At 45.5% G+C, this 17,514-nt stretch overlaps 2 protein-coding genes across 2 annotated transcripts in view; both read left to right on the forward strand.

The window, feature by feature from the left end:
* Positions 1 to 4,203, forward strand: part of LOC120027915 (uncharacterized protein DDB_G0284459-like) — a 159,459-nt gene extending 155,256 nt beyond the window's left edge. Inside the window, exons 7-8 of the mRNA XM_038973010.1 lie at positions 3,372 to 4,038; positions 4,128 to 4,203. Coding sequence (XP_038828938.1) covers positions 3,372 to 4,038; positions 4,128 to 4,203 — 743 coding nt within the window. The remainder of the gene's footprint in view (positions 1 to 3,371; positions 4,039 to 4,127) is intronic.
* Positions 4,204 to 4,718: 515 nt separating this feature from the next.
* Positions 4,719 to 17,514, forward strand: part of LOC120028150 (microtubule-associated protein 4-like) — a 35,572-nt gene continuing 22,776 nt past the window's right edge. The window contains exons 1-5 of the mRNA XM_038973350.1: positions 4,719 to 4,960; positions 6,641 to 6,883; positions 11,347 to 11,500; positions 14,652 to 14,950; positions 16,003 to 16,065. Coding sequence (XP_038829278.1) covers positions 6,770 to 6,883; positions 11,347 to 11,500; positions 14,652 to 14,950; positions 16,003 to 16,065 — 630 coding nt within the window. The 5' untranslated portion in view covers positions 4,719 to 4,960; positions 6,641 to 6,769. The remainder of the gene's footprint in view (positions 4,961 to 6,640; positions 6,884 to 11,346; positions 11,501 to 14,651; positions 14,951 to 16,002; positions 16,066 to 17,514) is intronic.

The following is a 17,514-nucleotide window of genomic DNA, read 5'->3' on the forward strand; positions in this document are numbered from 1 at the left end:
AGCAACCAACAAGTGCTCAGCATATGTGGGAACTCCTTCAAGACTGTTGGAAAAGCATTCCAGGTGAAGCTGGTTGAGAGAATGCCAAGAGTGTGCAAAGCTGTCATCAAGGCAAAGGGTGGCTACTTTGAAGAATCTCAAATCTAAAATATATTTTGATTTGTTTAATGCTTTTTGGGTTACTACATGATTCCATATGTGTTATTCCATAGTTTTGATGTCTTCACTATTATTCTACAATGTAGAAAATAGTAAAAATAAAGAACAACCCTTTTGACTGGTACTGTATGTAATGGCTTCACAGGTGACCGCCGCAATGTCATCACATCTCTAGATAATGACTTCCTCATCACATCTCGTGGATAATGACTTCCCTCACAATGATATCAGCCTCATAGACCCTAAGAGTGATGGATGATTCTAATCAGATGCTCTATTCATGATTCATTAATGTCCTTCTACTGAAGGGTTTCAAAATGGCCGCCTGTTTATTTTTTTTACCCTTGCTGCTCAGTGAATGGGGAGACTGAGACACAAAGCTGGCTGTTGAGGTTGTTGTTGGAGTGTGTTGGCTTCTCGTAGTACTCCACAGATCACCTCTGTTGGTATTCATCCAGTACCTGGTGAATATAACATGAAAATGGATCACAGTTGATGAGGTTGTTTGGATGGGTGGGGTGAAAGGAGCACATTGGATTCTCAAATATCTTCGCTAAGTAAGATATCAAGTTTATATATGTGATTTATATGTATGTCCATTAAAGCTCATTGTTGTTTGTGCTGTGGACTATAGAGACGAAGCCTCAAGTAGTCCTGCCTTCACTTCTTCAATTCCCTTTGTCTTGTCGTGGGTGGCAGGTAGCCTAGCAGTTAGAGTGTTGGGCCAGTTATCGAAAGGTTGCTAGTTCGAATCCCCAAGGTGAAAAAGTTATTTAGATGTGCCACATTTCCAATTCACACATGTATAAAATACATACTGGTACATGTATGAAGTAGGACAAATATAAGCACCCACCAAATTACTATATTGTGTAGTCTGACTGGATTTGGGTCTTAATTATATTAGTTCACCTATTGGTTTCTCTGGTTTTCCTCTGTTCTCCTCTTCTAAAGTTTGTGGAGCACCATATTTGGTCATGTAAGGCGTCTCTGCTAGCAATGGGTTTTTCTGTCGGCTCAACGCTGGTCTCATCCCCCCTATATCCCCCCCTGCTCCACGACCCCCCTCTTCAGACAGCCCGTTGCTCTCTGATTGCTCATTTGGGTGCTTCGACAAAACAATTGGAAATGTATTACCAAAGGTAGGGGATTTAGGTGTGCAGTAATTGAAGTAGGGTCAGGTGGTAAGTGGACCATCCTGCCTCCTCTCACACAAAGCAGTTGGGCTTTTGCTCTGGCTGATTATGCTAAGCCTTTTCAAAATGTCTCATTTCAGATCTCATCACAGTGTATGTAGCTAATGGACTTTTAAGCAAATGGGAGTGGGGGTTATAGGGTGGAAATATGACAGTCAACGATATCTCATCCATGGTATATAGTGGATGAACTGTTTTACTGGGTTGTTGCTGACACACTGCACAGCTGAGATAGTATGCATTTCTGTATTACTCCACAAACCCCTGGATCCATATTGATTTAGTTGGTTATTTAGCCATGAAGATACGGGTCTATTTAAAAATGACTGAGCTATTTGCTCTTTGCATTTTAGATTTCTTGGTGTATTGGTTCCATTAGGTCATTCTCCTGTCCAGCTGTTTAATGTTATCAGCCCTTTAGCTCTGTATCAGCATATCAGTATAGTAAACATAAGATGCACTGACACATGGTAGTGCATCTAACTTAGAAACACAAATGTATCCCTGCCTTTCTGTCACGTACTGGCAGTAACTATTGTTAGTCCTACAGCTAGAGCCTGAGGCATTGTGGGAACATTAGGGAACGTTAGGGTTCAGGGCCCGAGGCGTTGTGGGAACATTAGGGAACGTTAGGGTTCAGGGCCCGAGGCGTTGTGGGAACATTAGGGAACGTTAGGGTTCAGGGCCCGAGGCGTTGTGGGAACATTAGGGAACGTTAGGGTTCAGGGCTTGAGGCGTTGTGGGAACATTAGGGAACGTTAGGGCCTGACGCATTGTGGGAACATTAGGGAACGTTAGGGTTCAGGGCCTGAGGCGTTGTGGGAACATTAGGGAACGTTAGGGTTCAGGGCCTGAGGCGTTGTGGGAACATTAGGGTTCAGGGCCCGAGGCGTTATGGGAACATTAGGGAACATTAGGGTTCAGGGCCCGAGGCGTTGTGAGAACGTTAGGGCCTGAGGCCACTAATTTCTCCTCTGGCATGGAGCGGGCCAGTACCCCAGATGGCCTGCCCTGTAATGAGGGTGGGTGAGGGATGGGACCTGCTTCTGGAGAGGGGGGCGTTGCCAGCCAGAGGGATGGAAAGGTGCAGAGCTTCAGGGATATGTCCAGGAAAAAAGAGTGGGAAATGTGAGTTTTTGTGTTTCACATACTGCACATTGCTAGAACATTCTGTTGAGTTTGTTAGATTTGAGTTATGGTGATTGTGTGTCCTCTTAATGACCTATTCCACACATATTCTACCCAAGTCTCAGTCGGGTCTTGTCCCTCCACTGAAAGTGTCAAGGCTGCAGAGCTTGTTTCAGCAGATGTGACAATGCTAATTAGGCTTTCTCTGGGTGACTGTGCTGCCATATCTCAGTGTGTCCAGCCCTGGGTCTAATGCAGAAGGACAGACAGACAGACCGGCCTGCCGCACGCTCACGGCCATATATTACTAGAAGACAATACTTTATTAGACAAGCCATATATTACTAGAAGACAATACTTAATTAGACAAGCCATATATTACTAGAAGACAATACTTAATTAGGCAAGCAGAGCATCATAAAACATTTGCAGTGACCAAAGGGTCTTTAAAAACCACTGCCGCTTTTTCCCTGTGAAGATAAAGATTTTGTTCTTTACTCAGAACACTTCAAGATACTGTATGGTTTGTAGAATGAAGGTGACACTATGTACAGTACTAGTGCAATTTGTAGCCTAAATGAAATGGAAGTAGTTGTGTGTCTTCGTGTGGGCTGGTATATGTGTAACTGCATAGGTTTGTGTTGGTGCATGCATACATGTTTTTGCAACGCGAGAATTGTATGTGTGCATTTTTCTGTCTGTCTGGGTGTCTGTCTGGGAGTCGGCTTCTTCTGTCTTGGGGGTGTTCGTTATAAAAGCTATCTGTCAGCCATGTGCCGAGCTGATCTGGCACCTTTAATCCTCACCAAGGAGATCGAGTCATGACACTTCATTCACATGATCGGTATGGTTCTAAAATATGTTGTGTTTTCTCTTTCTCTCTCACAGTAAAATCCAATAAGATGGACAAACCAGAGAAAGAGGAGAAGATGGACAACTTCGAGAAGTTGGACCAATTTAAGATGCTCGATAAGCTAGACAAAGTGGAGAAGAAGGATACGACTGCGAAGACTGAAGCGTCAGTGAAGGTGGAGTACGCAGACCCACTGGACAAAGAAGAGAAGATAAATAAAATGGACAAGGCAGAGAAAACAGAAAAGCTGGAGCCAACAGATAAGGCAGAAAACACAGATGAGGAAGAAAAATCTGAGAAGATGGATAAAATGGACAAGGACAAGAAGACTGACAAGGTAGAGAAGATGGACAAGGTGCAAAAGACCGACAAAGAAGAAAAAACTGAGAAGATGGATAAGGACGAGAAGACTGACAAGGTAGAGAAGATGGATAAGGTGGAAACACCTGAGAAGACAGAACAGAAAGAACAGAGTATTGAAAAAGTGGAGAAGACCCCAGAAAAACAGGAGACATCAGTGAAGTCGAACACATTTGACAAGATGGAAACACAGTCTGACAAGGAGAAGACAGCCCATGCTGGAAAGGTAACAGTAACAGCTGAGAAAGAAACAGACAGAGAAGAGAAGCCCACAGACAAGGTGGAGGAGGAGGAGAAGACAGAGAAAACAGACAAGGTGGAGGAGGAGAAGAAGAAGACAGAGAAAACAGACAAGGTGGAGGAGGAGGAGAAGAAGAAGACAGAGAAAACAGACAAGGTGGAGGAGGACAAGAAGAAGACAGATAAAACAGACAAGGTGGAGGAGGAGGAGAAGAAGAAGACAGAGAAAACAGACAAGGTGGAGGAGGACAAGAAGAAGACAGATAAAACAGACAAGGTGGAGGAGGAGGAGGAGAAGAAGACAGAGAAAACAGACAAGGTGGAGGAGGACAAGAAGAAGACAGATAAAACAGACAAGGTGGAGGAGGAGGAGGAGAAGAAGACAGAGAAAACAGACCGGGTGGAGGAGGAGGAGAAGAAGAAGACAGAGAAAACAGACAGGGTGGAGGAGGAGGAGAAGAAGAAGACAGAGAAAACAGACAAGGTGGAAGAGAAGAAGAAGACAGAGAAAACAGACAAGGTGGAAGAGAAGAAGAAGACAGAGAAAACAGACAAGGTGGAAGAGGAGAAGAAGACAGAGAAAACAGACAAGGTGGAAGAGAAGAAGAAGACAGAGAAAACAGACAGGGTGGAAGAGGAGAAGAAGACAGAGAAAACAGACAAGGTGGAAGAGAAGAAGAAGACAGAGAAAACAGACAGGGTGGAGGAGGAGGAGAAGAAGAAGACAGATAAAACAGACAAGGTGGAAGAGAAGAAGAAGACAGAGAAAACAGACAGGGTGGAGGAGGAGGAGAAGAAGAAGACAGATAAAACAGACAAGGTGGAAGAGAAGAAGAAGACAGAGAAAACAGACAAGGCGAAGGATGAGAAATCCGAGAAAAAAGAGCTTAAAAGTCCTGAGAGGAAAAAGAACAAGATAGCAGAGACAGCTGATAAGGCCAAAAAACCTGCAAGTAAACCTTCAACCAATGGGAGCGGTGCTGCACCAAGCCGGGACCTGCCAAGTCCAGACAAGAAGACCAAGGTAGGCCAGAGTCAAGGTTTAAAGAGGAACATTATCAAATCTTACATCATTCATGCTGCTAACGCTGCTGCTGCTTCTTCTTTATTATCCGTATAGTAGTGGTATAAGACTAAAAGTAGTCCATGGAACTCACTTTCATTTAAGTAATATCAGTCATAACATTATTATCAGAACAATAAAACGATTTTGGTCCTTGTTGTTTTAGTGCAGATTTTAACTCGATGTAACTTCTTCATTGAGTTTTTGTTTTTGTCAGGCACACAGTTCCATTTGTTGGTATTCTGTTGATTATGGTTAGGGCTGCTTCTGCTATCCTGTTTATGTTATCCTGCTGCTGTTATCCTGCTGTTGTTATCTTGCTGCTGTTATACTGCTGCTGTTATTCTGCTGCTGTTATCTTGCTGCTGTTATACTGCTGCTGTTAACTTGCTGCTGTTATCCTGCTGCTGTTATCCTGCTGCTGTTATCCTGCTGCTGTTATCCTGCTGCTGTTATCCTGCTGCTGTTATCCTGCTGCTGTTATCCTGCTGCTGTTATTCTGCTGCTGTTATCTTGCTGCTGTTATTCTGCTGCTGTTATCCTGCTGTTGTTATCTTGCTGCTGTTATACTGCTGCTGTTATCCTGCTGTTGTTATCTTGCTGCTGTTATCCTGCTGCTGTTATACTGCTGCTGTTATTCTGCTGCTGTTATCTTGCTGCTGTTATTCTGCTGCTGTTATCCTGCTGTTGTTATCTTGCTGCTGTTATACTGCTGCTGTTATCCTGCTGTTGTTATCTTGCTGCTGTTATCCTGCTGCTGTTATACTGCTGCTGTTATCCTGCTGCTGTTATCCTGCTGTTGTTATCTTGCTGCTGTTATCCTGCTGTTGTTATCTTGCTGCTGTTATCCTGCTGCTGTTATCCTGCTGTTGTTATCTTGCTGCTGTTATCCTGCTGCTGTTATACTGCTGCTGTTATCCTGCTGCTGTTATCCTGCTGCTGTTATTCTGCTGCTGTTATCTTGCTGTTGTTATCCTGCTGCTGTTATCCTGCTGCTGTTATCTTGCTGCTGTTATCCTGCTGCTGTTATCCTGCTGCTGTTATCCTGCTGCTGTTATCCTGCTGCTGTTATCCTGCTGCTGTTATCCTGCTGCTGTTATCCTGCTGTTGTTATCTTGCTGCTGTTATCCTGCTGCTGTTATCCTGCTGCTGTTATCCTGCTGCTGTTATCCTGCTGCTGTTATCTTGCTGCTGTTATCCTGCTGCTGTTATCCTGCTGCTGTTATTCTGCTGCTGTTATACTGCTGTTGTTATCCTGCTGCTGTTATCCTGCTGCTGTTATCCTGCTGCTGTTATCTTGCTGCTGTTATCCTGCTGCTGTTATCCTGCTGCTGTTATCCTGCTGCTGTTATCCTGCTGTTATCCTGCTGTTATCCTGCTGCTGTTATCCTGCTGCTGTTATCCTGCTGCTGTTATCCTGCTGCTGTTATCCTGCTGTTGTTATCCTGCTGCTGTTAACCTGCTGCTGTTATCCTGCTGCTGTTATCCTGCTGCTGTTATCCTGCTGCTGTTATCCTGCTGCTGTTATCCTGCTGTTGTTATCCTGCTGCTGTTATCATTTGTTTTTTGTTGTTTTCTTTCTCGCTTTCTTTTGTTCTTTCTTTTGCTCTCTATTTGTCTGGTGTGCCGTCCATCGCCCAGCCTGTTGCTGGGGCAACCAAACCGAGCGCTGCAAAGCCGCGGCCGAGCTTGGCAGCATCCGTCAGTGCTGCCGCCCCCAAATGCCCCACCCCTTCCTCCACCTCAGCCACACTCAGCAAAAAAACGCCCATGCCCAAGGCCCCCACCCCCACCACTGCCCACAAGCGGCCTTTGTCCGCAGCCAGCCGCTCCGCATCCGCAGCCACCACCTCCACCACTGCGCCCCGTGAGGTCAAGCCCAAGGTGAGTGCCCCTGCCCTGCTTTAGGGACAGCCGCAGTCCCCTCCACCTCAGATATCGGCACCTCCATAACTTACCACTGTGTGGTGTCGGTCTGTCTAGGCAAAACTACTACCTACTTCTACTCTCCTAGCCTGTCTTTCAATCTCCTACTCATCATCTTGTTGATCAGGAGAATGGGCATGTTCAGTTCTGTTTAGCAGAAATGTTAGCTTAGTTAGCTACTATGTTCATTTTTACAGGAGCTGTAAATCAGACATTGCCTGACGTCTGTGGTGCTCAGAGCATAATCTGCCTGTAAGGTATCCACCTTTTTAAACTTGGCTCCCAGTAAACCCCGAAAGCTGAGTGGCCGTCCACAGGATTACTCAGAGCAGGGTTCATAGAGGGGAGGGGGCCAGAGGGGAGGGGGCCAGAGGTGAGGGATCAGAGGAGAGGCCACAAGGGCAGCCTGCATTCATCACTCCTTTCCTGGCATTTACTAGAGAGACCCAGGGACAACCATCAGGGGCAACCATCAGGGATAACCATCAGGGACAACCATCAGGGACAACCATCAGGGACAACCATCAGGGACAACCATCAGGGACAACAATCAGGGACAACCATCAGGGACAACCATCGGGGACAACCATCGGGGATAACAATCGGGGACAACAATCGGGGACAACAATCGGGGACAACAATCAGGGACAACCATCAGGGACAACAATCAGGGACAACAATCAGGGACAACCATCAGGGACAACCATCAGGGACAACCATCGGGGACAACCATCGGGGACAACCATCGGGGACAACCATCGGGGACAACCATCGGGGATAACCATCGGGGACAACCATCGGGGACAACCATCGGGGACAACAATCGGGGACAACCATCGGGGACAACCATCGGGGACAACCATCGGGGACAACCATCGGGGATAACCATCGGGGATAACCATCGGGGACAACCATCGGGGATAACAATCGGGGACAACCATCGGGGACAACCATCGGGGACAACCATCGGGGATAACCATCGGGGATAACCATCGGGGACAACCATCGGGGACAACCATCGGGGATAACCATCGGGGACAACCATCGGGGACAACCATCGGGGATAACCATCGGGGACAACCATCGGGGACAACCATCGGGGACAACCATCGGGGATAACCATCGGGGACAACCATCGGGGACAACCATCGGGGACAACCATCGGGGACAACCATCGGGGACAACCATCGGGGATAACCATCGGGGACAACCATCGGGGACAACCATCGGGGACAACCATCGGGGATAACCATCGGGGACAACCATCGGGGACAACCATCGGGGATAACCATCGGGGACAACCATCGGGGACAACCATCGGGGACAACCATCAGAAACAACCATCAGGGACAACCATCAGGGATAACCATCAGGGATAACCATCAGGGACAACCATCAGGGACAACCATCAGTCGCTCAAGGCTTCCCTCATCACACCTGAGTCTCTCACCTTCAACCGTTAGTGTAGCAGATATACACTACAATGTACATGATGTACAGCCACTTCTCTAAACTGCTGGTGTAACGTATTTGCCTTTAACTACAGTACCAGTCAAAAGTTTGGACATACCAACTCATTCAAGGGTTCTTCTTTATTTTTACTATGTTCTACATTGTAGAATAATAGTGAAGACATCAAAACTATGAAATAACACATATGGAATCATGTAGTAACCAAAAAAGTCGTAACCAAATCCAAATATATTTTACATTCTTCAAAGTAGCCACCCTTTGCCTTGACACTCTTGGCATTCTCTCCACCAGCTTCATGAGGTAGTCACATGGAAAGCATTTCAATTAACAGGTGTGTCTTGTTAAAAGTTAATTTGTGGAATTTCTTTCCTTCTTAATGCGTTTGAGCCAATCAGTTGTGTTGTGACAAGGTGGGGGTGGTAGACAGAAGATAGCCCCTTTTGTTAAAATACCAAGTCCATATTATGTTAAGAACAGCTCAAATAAGCAAAGAGAAACGACAGTCCATCATTACTTTAAGACATGAAGGTCTGTAAATCTGGAAAATGTAAAGAACTTTGAAAGTTTCCTCAAGTGCAGTCGCAAAATCCATCAAAAGCTATGTTGAAACTGGCTCTCATGAGGACCGCCACAGGAAAGGAAGACCCAGAGTTACCTCTGCTGCAGAGGATAAGTTCATTAGAGTTACCAGGCTCAGAAATTGCAGCCCAAATAAATGCCTCACAGAGTTTAAGTAACAGACACATGTCAACATCAACTGTTCAGAGGAGACTGTGTGAATCAGGCCTTCATGGTCGAATTGCTGCAAAGAAACTACCGCTTAAGGACACCAATAAGAAGAAGAGACTTGCTTGGGCCAAGAAACACTGGACATTAGATCAGTGGAAATCTGTCCTTTGGTCTGATGAGTTCAAATTTGAGATATTTGGTTCCAACCGCCGTGTCTGTGTGTGATGCAGAGTAGGTGAACGGATTATCTCCACATGTGTGGTTCCCACAATGAAGCATGGAGGAGGAGGTATGATGTGTGGTGGTGCTTTGCTGGTGACACTGTCAGTGATTTATTTATAATTCAAGGCACACTTAACCAGCATGGCTACCACAGAATTCTCCACGATACGCCATCCCATCTGGTTTGCGCTTAGTGGGACAATCATTTGTTTTTCAACACCTTCAGGCTGTGTAAGGGCTATTTGACCAAGAAGAAGAGTGATGGAGTGCTACATCAGATGACCTTGCCTCCACAATCACCCGACCTCAACCCAATTGAGTGGTTTGGGATGAGTTGGACTGCAGAGTGAAGGAAAAGCAGCATATGTGGGAACTCCTTCAAGACTGTTGGAAAAGCATTCCAGGTGAAGCTGGTTGAGAGAATGCCAAGAGAGTGCAAAGCTGTCATCAAGGCAAAGAGTGGCTACTTTGAAGAATCCAAAATATATTTTGATTTGTTTACCACGTTTTTGGTTACTACATGATTCCGTATGTGTTATTTCATAGTTTTGATGTCTTCACTATTATTCTACAATGTAGAAAATAGTAAAAAATAAATAAAGACCCATGAATGAGTAGGTGTGTCCAAACGTTTGACTGGTACTGGATGTATTGCACCAATGTTTATTGCAGTACGGTAATGAAGTCTAGGGCAAAAGGTCTGGCAGCTCAAAGTATCACAAGACACACATGAATGACAGAGGAATGAACGAGGAGGCTGTGGGGAAAACAAGGCCGGTTTCCATGTAAAGCCTCCCTCGGGCGGTGTGTCCACGCGTGGGGAAATCAGACAGGCATTGGCCTTCTTTTAATATCCCTGGTTCCCAGTGCAATCCTTACATCAGCGCCAAGGCAACACACATCCTATTGTGAAACCAGAGACCTGCCAACACCTGCCTCTCCTGTGTATTGAGGATTCCGTCGCATGCCTTTCGATTCCTTCCAGTTCCGATGCAACACATTCCAGATGCTTCCGTGACAAGATTGTCTGGAGAGGAATAGGACATAAATAAGCACTTCTTTCCTAAAATCTTGATCATATTAATCTGACCTGTGCTCTCGGAGGTGATAGATGGTGTTAAGCAGGGCCATCTGTTACCAGAGACCGTATACAGTAAAAGGAGTGTCCAATCTTCTCGACAGTGGGCCAGTGTGAGTCCAGGCTTTTGTTCCAGACAAGCCAACCTGATTTAGTTTGACTTTTGATTAGTTGAATGAATCACATGTGTTACTGCTTGGTTGGAGCGAAGGTCTGGACCAACACCAGCCCTCTCTGGATGATAGTACCCGCTACTGCTGTATATGATGGCCCATAGTTGTAACTAGGAGTTCCACACATGCTCCAGACAGTAATTATCTGACATTGTCCTCTAGTGGTGGCCTGTTTAACTACGAACAGGGACATTATCACAACTTTTTTTGACTAAACAACATCCCAGGGGCATGAGGGGTGAGGCAATTTAACGTGCCCACTGTTGTGAAAATACCCCACAGAGCAGTGCATTGTGGAAAGGCTTCAAAAAAACACCATGGGACCTGGCCCTTGTTCTGCTCTGCTCAGATTGCAGAGGACAGAGGACAGATGGCAATACGAGTGATATCATGAATAATCCTACAAGGTGCAATTACATTATAAGCATTTTGTTGATGTTTTTGTTGTACATCATATAGTGCATATTTATGGTAAGTGTTTTTTATGAATATGTCATTATCCAATGGTTTTTATGAATGTAACATTATGCAATGAGGAGGTTCTTTCCCACAGCTTAAGTTTTTTAGAGTACTACGTTACACGTTCAACCTTTTATTTGTATTGAATTCTAGTACTCCATTATTTGTGACTGAAGAGTGGAGCTCCTTCCTTCCTTCCTTATTTCATTCCTTCTTTCCTTCCTTCTTTCCTTTCCTTTCTTCCTTCCTCTCTGTTTACCACACACCCTGTCTCTCTCTCCCTCCAGACCACAGAGAGACGTCCTCTAGTACCAAAGGCGACCACCACCTCCACGGCTCCAAATGCTGCCCCCAAAAACGGCGCTGCTACCACGGCAACCAGCAAACCAGCCATGGCGTCCCGCACCGCCACAAGCGCACCCGCAACCAGACGCCCCCTGGGTGAGTCTCTATACCACACACTTACACATCTTTGAACACGCATACAGTACACACCCGCGCACACCCACGCACACACACCCGCGCACACACACACACACACACACACACACACACACACACACACACACACACACACACACACACACACACACACACACTGCCACCAATTATTTTGGTGACTCAAAGTGTCTGATGTCGAGCCAGCAGGGTACACAACTGTTTCTGCATTCCACAACCTGACTGCACTGCTTTGCCAAACAAACGTTAGCAAGACAACAAGCAGGAACAGGCTGACCTCTGATCATGAACGATCTCTTCTGTTTTGCCTCTCAGCATCAAAGACTGACAGCAAGCCAGGAGAGGAAATCAAGCCTCTCTCTCCTCCTTTTAAAGGCAGCACTAGGTCCCTCAGCCAGACAGCCACGCTACCGTAACTCCAGCTGGGGGATTAGAGGCGGCTGTTGCACAGAGAAGGCACAGAAATGAAGAGGGACACAGTGGTCACGCAGGAACACATAGATAAGGCACGCAGGCCGTGACAAAGAGGTGGTGAAGTCTCAGAGGAAAAAAATAAAAATGTATTTCTAAAGGCCGAAGAGAGTAAAACCTCGACACAGCACTCTGGGGATTACGTTCCCCTGCTGACACTACACCTCAACACTCTGGGGATTACGTTCCCCTGCTGGCACTACATCTCAACACTCTGGGGATTACGTTCCCCTGCTGGCACTACATCTCAACACTCTGGGTATTACGTTCCCCTGCTGACACTACATCTCAACACTCTGGGGATTACTTTCCCATGCTGACACTACATCTCAACACTCTGAGGATTACTTTCCCCTGCTGGCACTACATCTCAACACTCTGGGGATTACGTTCCCCTGCTGACACTACATCTCAACACTCTGGGGATTACTTTCCCCTGCTGGCACTACATCTCAACACTCTGGGGATTACTTTCCCCTGCTGACACTACATCTCAACACTCTGGGGATTACTTTCCCCTGCTGACACTACATCTCAACACTCTGGGGATTACGTTCCCCTGCTGGCACTACATCTCAACACTCTGGGGATTACTTTCCCCTGCTGACACTACATCTCAACACTCTGGGGATTACTTTCCCCTGCTGGCACTACATCTCAACACTCTGGGGATTACGTTCCCCTGCTGGCACTACATCTCAACACTCTGGGTATTACGTTCCCCTGCTGGCACTACATCTCAACACTCTGGGGATTACGTTCCCCTGCTGGCACTGGCAATACCTCTCAACACTCTGGGGATTACGTTCCCCTGCTGACACTACATCTCAACACTCTGGGTATTACGTTCCCCTGCTGGCACTACATTTCAACACTCTGGGGATTACGTTCCCCTGCTGGCACTACATTTCAACACTCTGGGGATTACTTTCCCCTGCTGACACTGGCACTACATCTCAACGTTGCATAACCAGCAATGCAGGCAGAAGCCGTTTTCCATACGCGTAAAGAGTGATGATTTTTTTTTTTTAAACCGAGCATGTCTTTCTGCTCAGAAATAAGACTCTTTCAGGGAGGATGTAAGGTTTAAGTCTCTGCAGGCAGGGCACATGTAGTTCTTCATGCGATAACAGTTAGATAAGAACTGGGATACTACATGTAGCAGTGCATACTGAGGCTTATGGTGGTCCTGTCTGATTTATACTGGGGTTTATGGTGGTCCTGTCTGATTTATACTGGAGTTTATGGTGGTCCTGTCTGATTTATACTGAGGTTTATGGTGGTCCTGTCTGATTTATACTGGGGGTTTATGGTGGTCCTGTCTGATTTATACTGGGGTTTATGGTGGTCCTGTCTGATTTATACTGGGGTTTATGGTGGTCCTGCCTGATTTATACTGGGGTTTATAGTTGTCCTGTCTGATTTATACTGGGGTTTATGGTGGTCCTGTCTGATTTATACTTGGGTTTATGGTGGTCCTGCCTAATTTATACTGGGGTTTATGGTGGTCCTGTCTGATTTATACTCTGAGCTGACCTACTGTGCCCTCTGTAATTATTGGGCTGACAGTGACACATGTTTTGTTGTTTTCAAATGATACAATGACTATGAGGTTAAAGTGCAGACGGTCAGCTTTCATTTGAGAGTATTTTCATCCATGTCGGGTGAGCCATTTCAAAATTACAGCATTTTTTGTACATTGTACACCCATTTTACGGGACCAAAAGTATTGGGTAAAATTCACATATGTGTATTAAAGTAGTCAAAAGTTTAGTAATTGGTCCCATATTCCTAGCATGCAATGATTACATCAAGCGTGTGACTCTACAAACTTGCTGGATGCATTTGCTGTTTGTTTTGGTTGTGTTTCAGATTATTTTATGCCCAATAGAAATTAATGGTAAATAATGTATTATGTCATTTTGCAGTCACTTTTATTGTAAATAAGAATATAATATGTTTCTAAACACATTAATGTAGATTCTACCATGATTTCAGATAGTCCTGGATGAATCGTGAATAATGATGAGTGAGAAAGTTACAGACGCACCAATATCATACCCACCCAAAAATGCTAACCTCCCCAGTTATTGTAATGGTGAGAGGTTAGCATGTCTTGGGGGTATGATATAAAATGCTAACCTCCCCAGTTATTGTAATGGTGAGAGGTTAGCATGTCTTGGGGGTATGATATAAAATGCTAATCTCCCGCAGTTATTGTAATGGTGAGAGGTTAGCATGTCTTGGGGGTATGATATAAAATGCTAATCTCCCCAGTTATTGTAATGGTGAGAGGTTAGCATGTCTTGGGGTTATGATATTTGTGTGTCTGTAACTGTAAAATGTGCTGAAGTACAGAGCCAAAGCAACAAACGTGTCGCTGTTCAAATAATTACGGAGAGCACTGTATATCATTTATCTGAGTTTACTTTTTACTGCTTCATTACCTGTTTTATTATTGTCCTCTTCTCCCTCTTCCTCTTCTTCCTCCTCTTCCTCTTCTTCCTTTTCCTCCTCCTCTTCCTCCTCCTGCTCCTCCTCTTCTTCCTCTTTCACCTCCTCTCCCTCCTCCTCTTCCTCCTCTTCCTCATCCTCTCCCTCCACCTCTTCCTCCTCCTCTTCCTCCCTCCTCCTCTTCCTCCTCCTCTTCCTCATCCTCTAGCTGACTCCACCCGGCCCCGGACCAGCACCACCCGCAGCTCCATAGCTAACACCACCAATGCCACCCCCCGTGTCCGCCCCACCACCACCAAACCAGCCACCGCCCCCTCCTCCACAGTACCAGAGAAGAAGCCCCCTGGGCCCCGCGTCCCCCGTCCCACCTCTAACACCACCTGGGACAATGTCAGCGCCTCGGGGACCACCTCCCGCCCAAGCACAGCCCCCGCACCTGACATCCGCAACGTACGCTCCAAGATCGGCTCCACGGACAACATGAAGTACCAGCCCGGAGGGGGGAAGGTAGGGAGTCGTGCATCAGTGATGGAGGGGGTGCTTTCGGGGATTGGGGGGGTGGGAATACCATGTTGCTGAGCCAGGTTGGGTTTTATACATTAGCTATTCTGTTTCACAGATGGCCTTGCTTTACAGACACTGTTGTTCTAATATTCTGTAGGGTTCTCCACGTTGAGTCTCAGTGTTGACCATCTAATGGCTTTACCTCCTCCAGCCAGGTTATGTTCAGTAGATGATGCCCCAGTTAACACGCTATTTTCCCATAGTACCCTGCTCCTAACGCCACATCCCGCATCAGAGCTTTCCCAGTTAACAACCCCCTCCTGCTGGTTTCTTCTCCCAGCTAGTAACTGGTCCCAGCTAGTAACTGGTCCCAGCTAGTAACTGGTCCCAGCTAGTAACTGGTCCCACCTAGTAATTGGTCCCAGCTAGTAACTGGTCCCACCTAGTAACTGGTCCCACCTAGTAACTGGTCCCACCTAGTAACTGGTCCCAGCTAGTAACTGGTCCCACCTAGTAACTGGTCCCACCTAGTAACTGGTCCCACCTAGTAACTGGTCCCAGCTTGTCTTCTATTTTAATTCAAAATGTTTCCCAGTTAACCTCAGTTAACTCTGTGACTTCCTCCATAAATCTCCATTTGATTCCATTGACCATCTTGCATTCATCCTGACATCTCACCCCATTCTCTGAATCTAACCTCTGTACAACTTCACCTCTCACTTCCTTTTTCCTGTCTGTCCCCTTATACTATAGCTTTCACTTTTACTGTCAAGTGTCAACATGATGGAATAACCAAGTCCAATGTTGGAATAACCAATAACCAACGTTGAAAGAAATATGGTTCCACATGTTGAGCGATGGACCCCAAACTGCATGTGCCCAGTAACACAGGCATGCATGTTCTCTGAAATAAACGCAGCCCTGCTGTTTTGGATACATCCTCAAAATAGAGGAGGTAGTCCTGCAGCCCCCTCTCCTCCCTCCCTTCCTCTCTCCACCCCTCCGTTGGTTTTCCTGTGTGTAGTATTGACCCAAGGTGGGCCTTGTCTCCCCAGGTCTCTGGCAGGAGCGACGCCCTGGGCCAAGGCTCCTCCTCCAAAGAGACCAGCCAGGCCAAAGTGAGTTCACCCCCATCTCCCTTACCCTCTGTTTACTACCCTCTGTTTACTATCCTCTGTTTACTACCCTCTGTTTACTACTCTCTGTTTACTACCCTCTGTTTACTACCCTCTGTTTACTATCCTCTGTTTACTACCCTCTGTTTACTACTCTCTGTTTACTACTCTCTCTCTACTACTCTCTGTTTACTACTCTCTGTTTACTACTCTCTGTTTACTATCCTCTGTTTACTACCCTCTGTTTACTACCCTCTGTTTACTACTCTCTGTTTACTACTCTCTCTCTACTAATCTCTGTTTACTACTCTCTCTCTACTAATCTCTGTTTACTACTCTCTGTTTACTACTCTCTGTTTACGACTCTGTTTACTACTCTCTCTCTTACTCTCTGTTTACTATCCTCTGTTTACTACCCTCTGTTTACTACCCTCTGTTTACTACTCTCTGTTTACTACTCTCTCTCTACTAATCTCTGTTTACTACTCTCTCTCTACTAATCTCTGTTTACTACTCTCTGTTTACTACTCTCTGTTTACTATCCTCTGTTTACTACCCTCTGTTTACTACCCTCTGTTTACTACTCTCTGTTTACTACTCTCTCTCTACTAATCTCTGTTTACTACTCTCTCTCTACTAATCTCTGTTTACTACTCTCTGTTTACTACTCTCTGTTTACGACTCTGTTTACTACTCTCTGTTTACTACTCTCTCTCTACTAATCTCTGTTTACTACTCTCTCTCTACTAATCTCTGTTTACTACTCTCTGTTTACTACTCTCTGTTTACGACTCTGTTTACTACTCTCTCTCTTACTCTCTGTTTACTACTCTCTGTTTACGACTCTGTTTACTACTCTCTCTCTTACTCTCTGTTTACTAATCTCTGTTTACTACTCTCTGTTTACTACTCTCTGTTTACGACTCTGTTTACTACTCTCTCTCTTACTCTCTGTTTACTACTCTCTGTTTACCACTCTCTGTTTACTACTCTCTGTTTACTACTCTCTGTTTACGACTCTGTTTACTACTCTCTCTCTTACTCTCTGTTTACGACTCTCTGTTTACTACTCTCTGTTTACGACTCTGTTTACTACTCTCTCTCTTACTCTCTGTTTACTACTCTCTCTCTTACTCTCTGTTTACGACTCTCTGTTTACTACTCTCTGTTTACGACTCTCTGTTTACTACTCTCTGTTTACTACTCTCTGTTTACTACTCTCTGTTTACGACTCTCTGTTTACTACTCTCTGTTTACTACTCTCTGTTTACTACTCTCTGTTTACTACTCTCTGTTTACGACTCTCTGTTTACTACTCTCTGTTTACTACTCTCTGTTTACTACTCTCTGTTTACTATCCTCTGTTTACTACCCTCTGTTTACTACTCTCTGTTTACTACTCTCTCTTACTCTCTGTTTACGACTCTCTGTTTACTACTGTCTCTCTTATTC

This window comes from Salvelinus namaycush, chromosome 33, assembly GCF_016432855.1.
Source record: "Salvelinus namaycush isolate Seneca chromosome 33, SaNama_1.0, whole genome shotgun sequence".
In the NCBI taxonomy this organism is placed as follows: domain Eukaryota; kingdom Metazoa; phylum Chordata; class Actinopteri; order Salmoniformes; family Salmonidae; genus Salvelinus; species Salvelinus namaycush.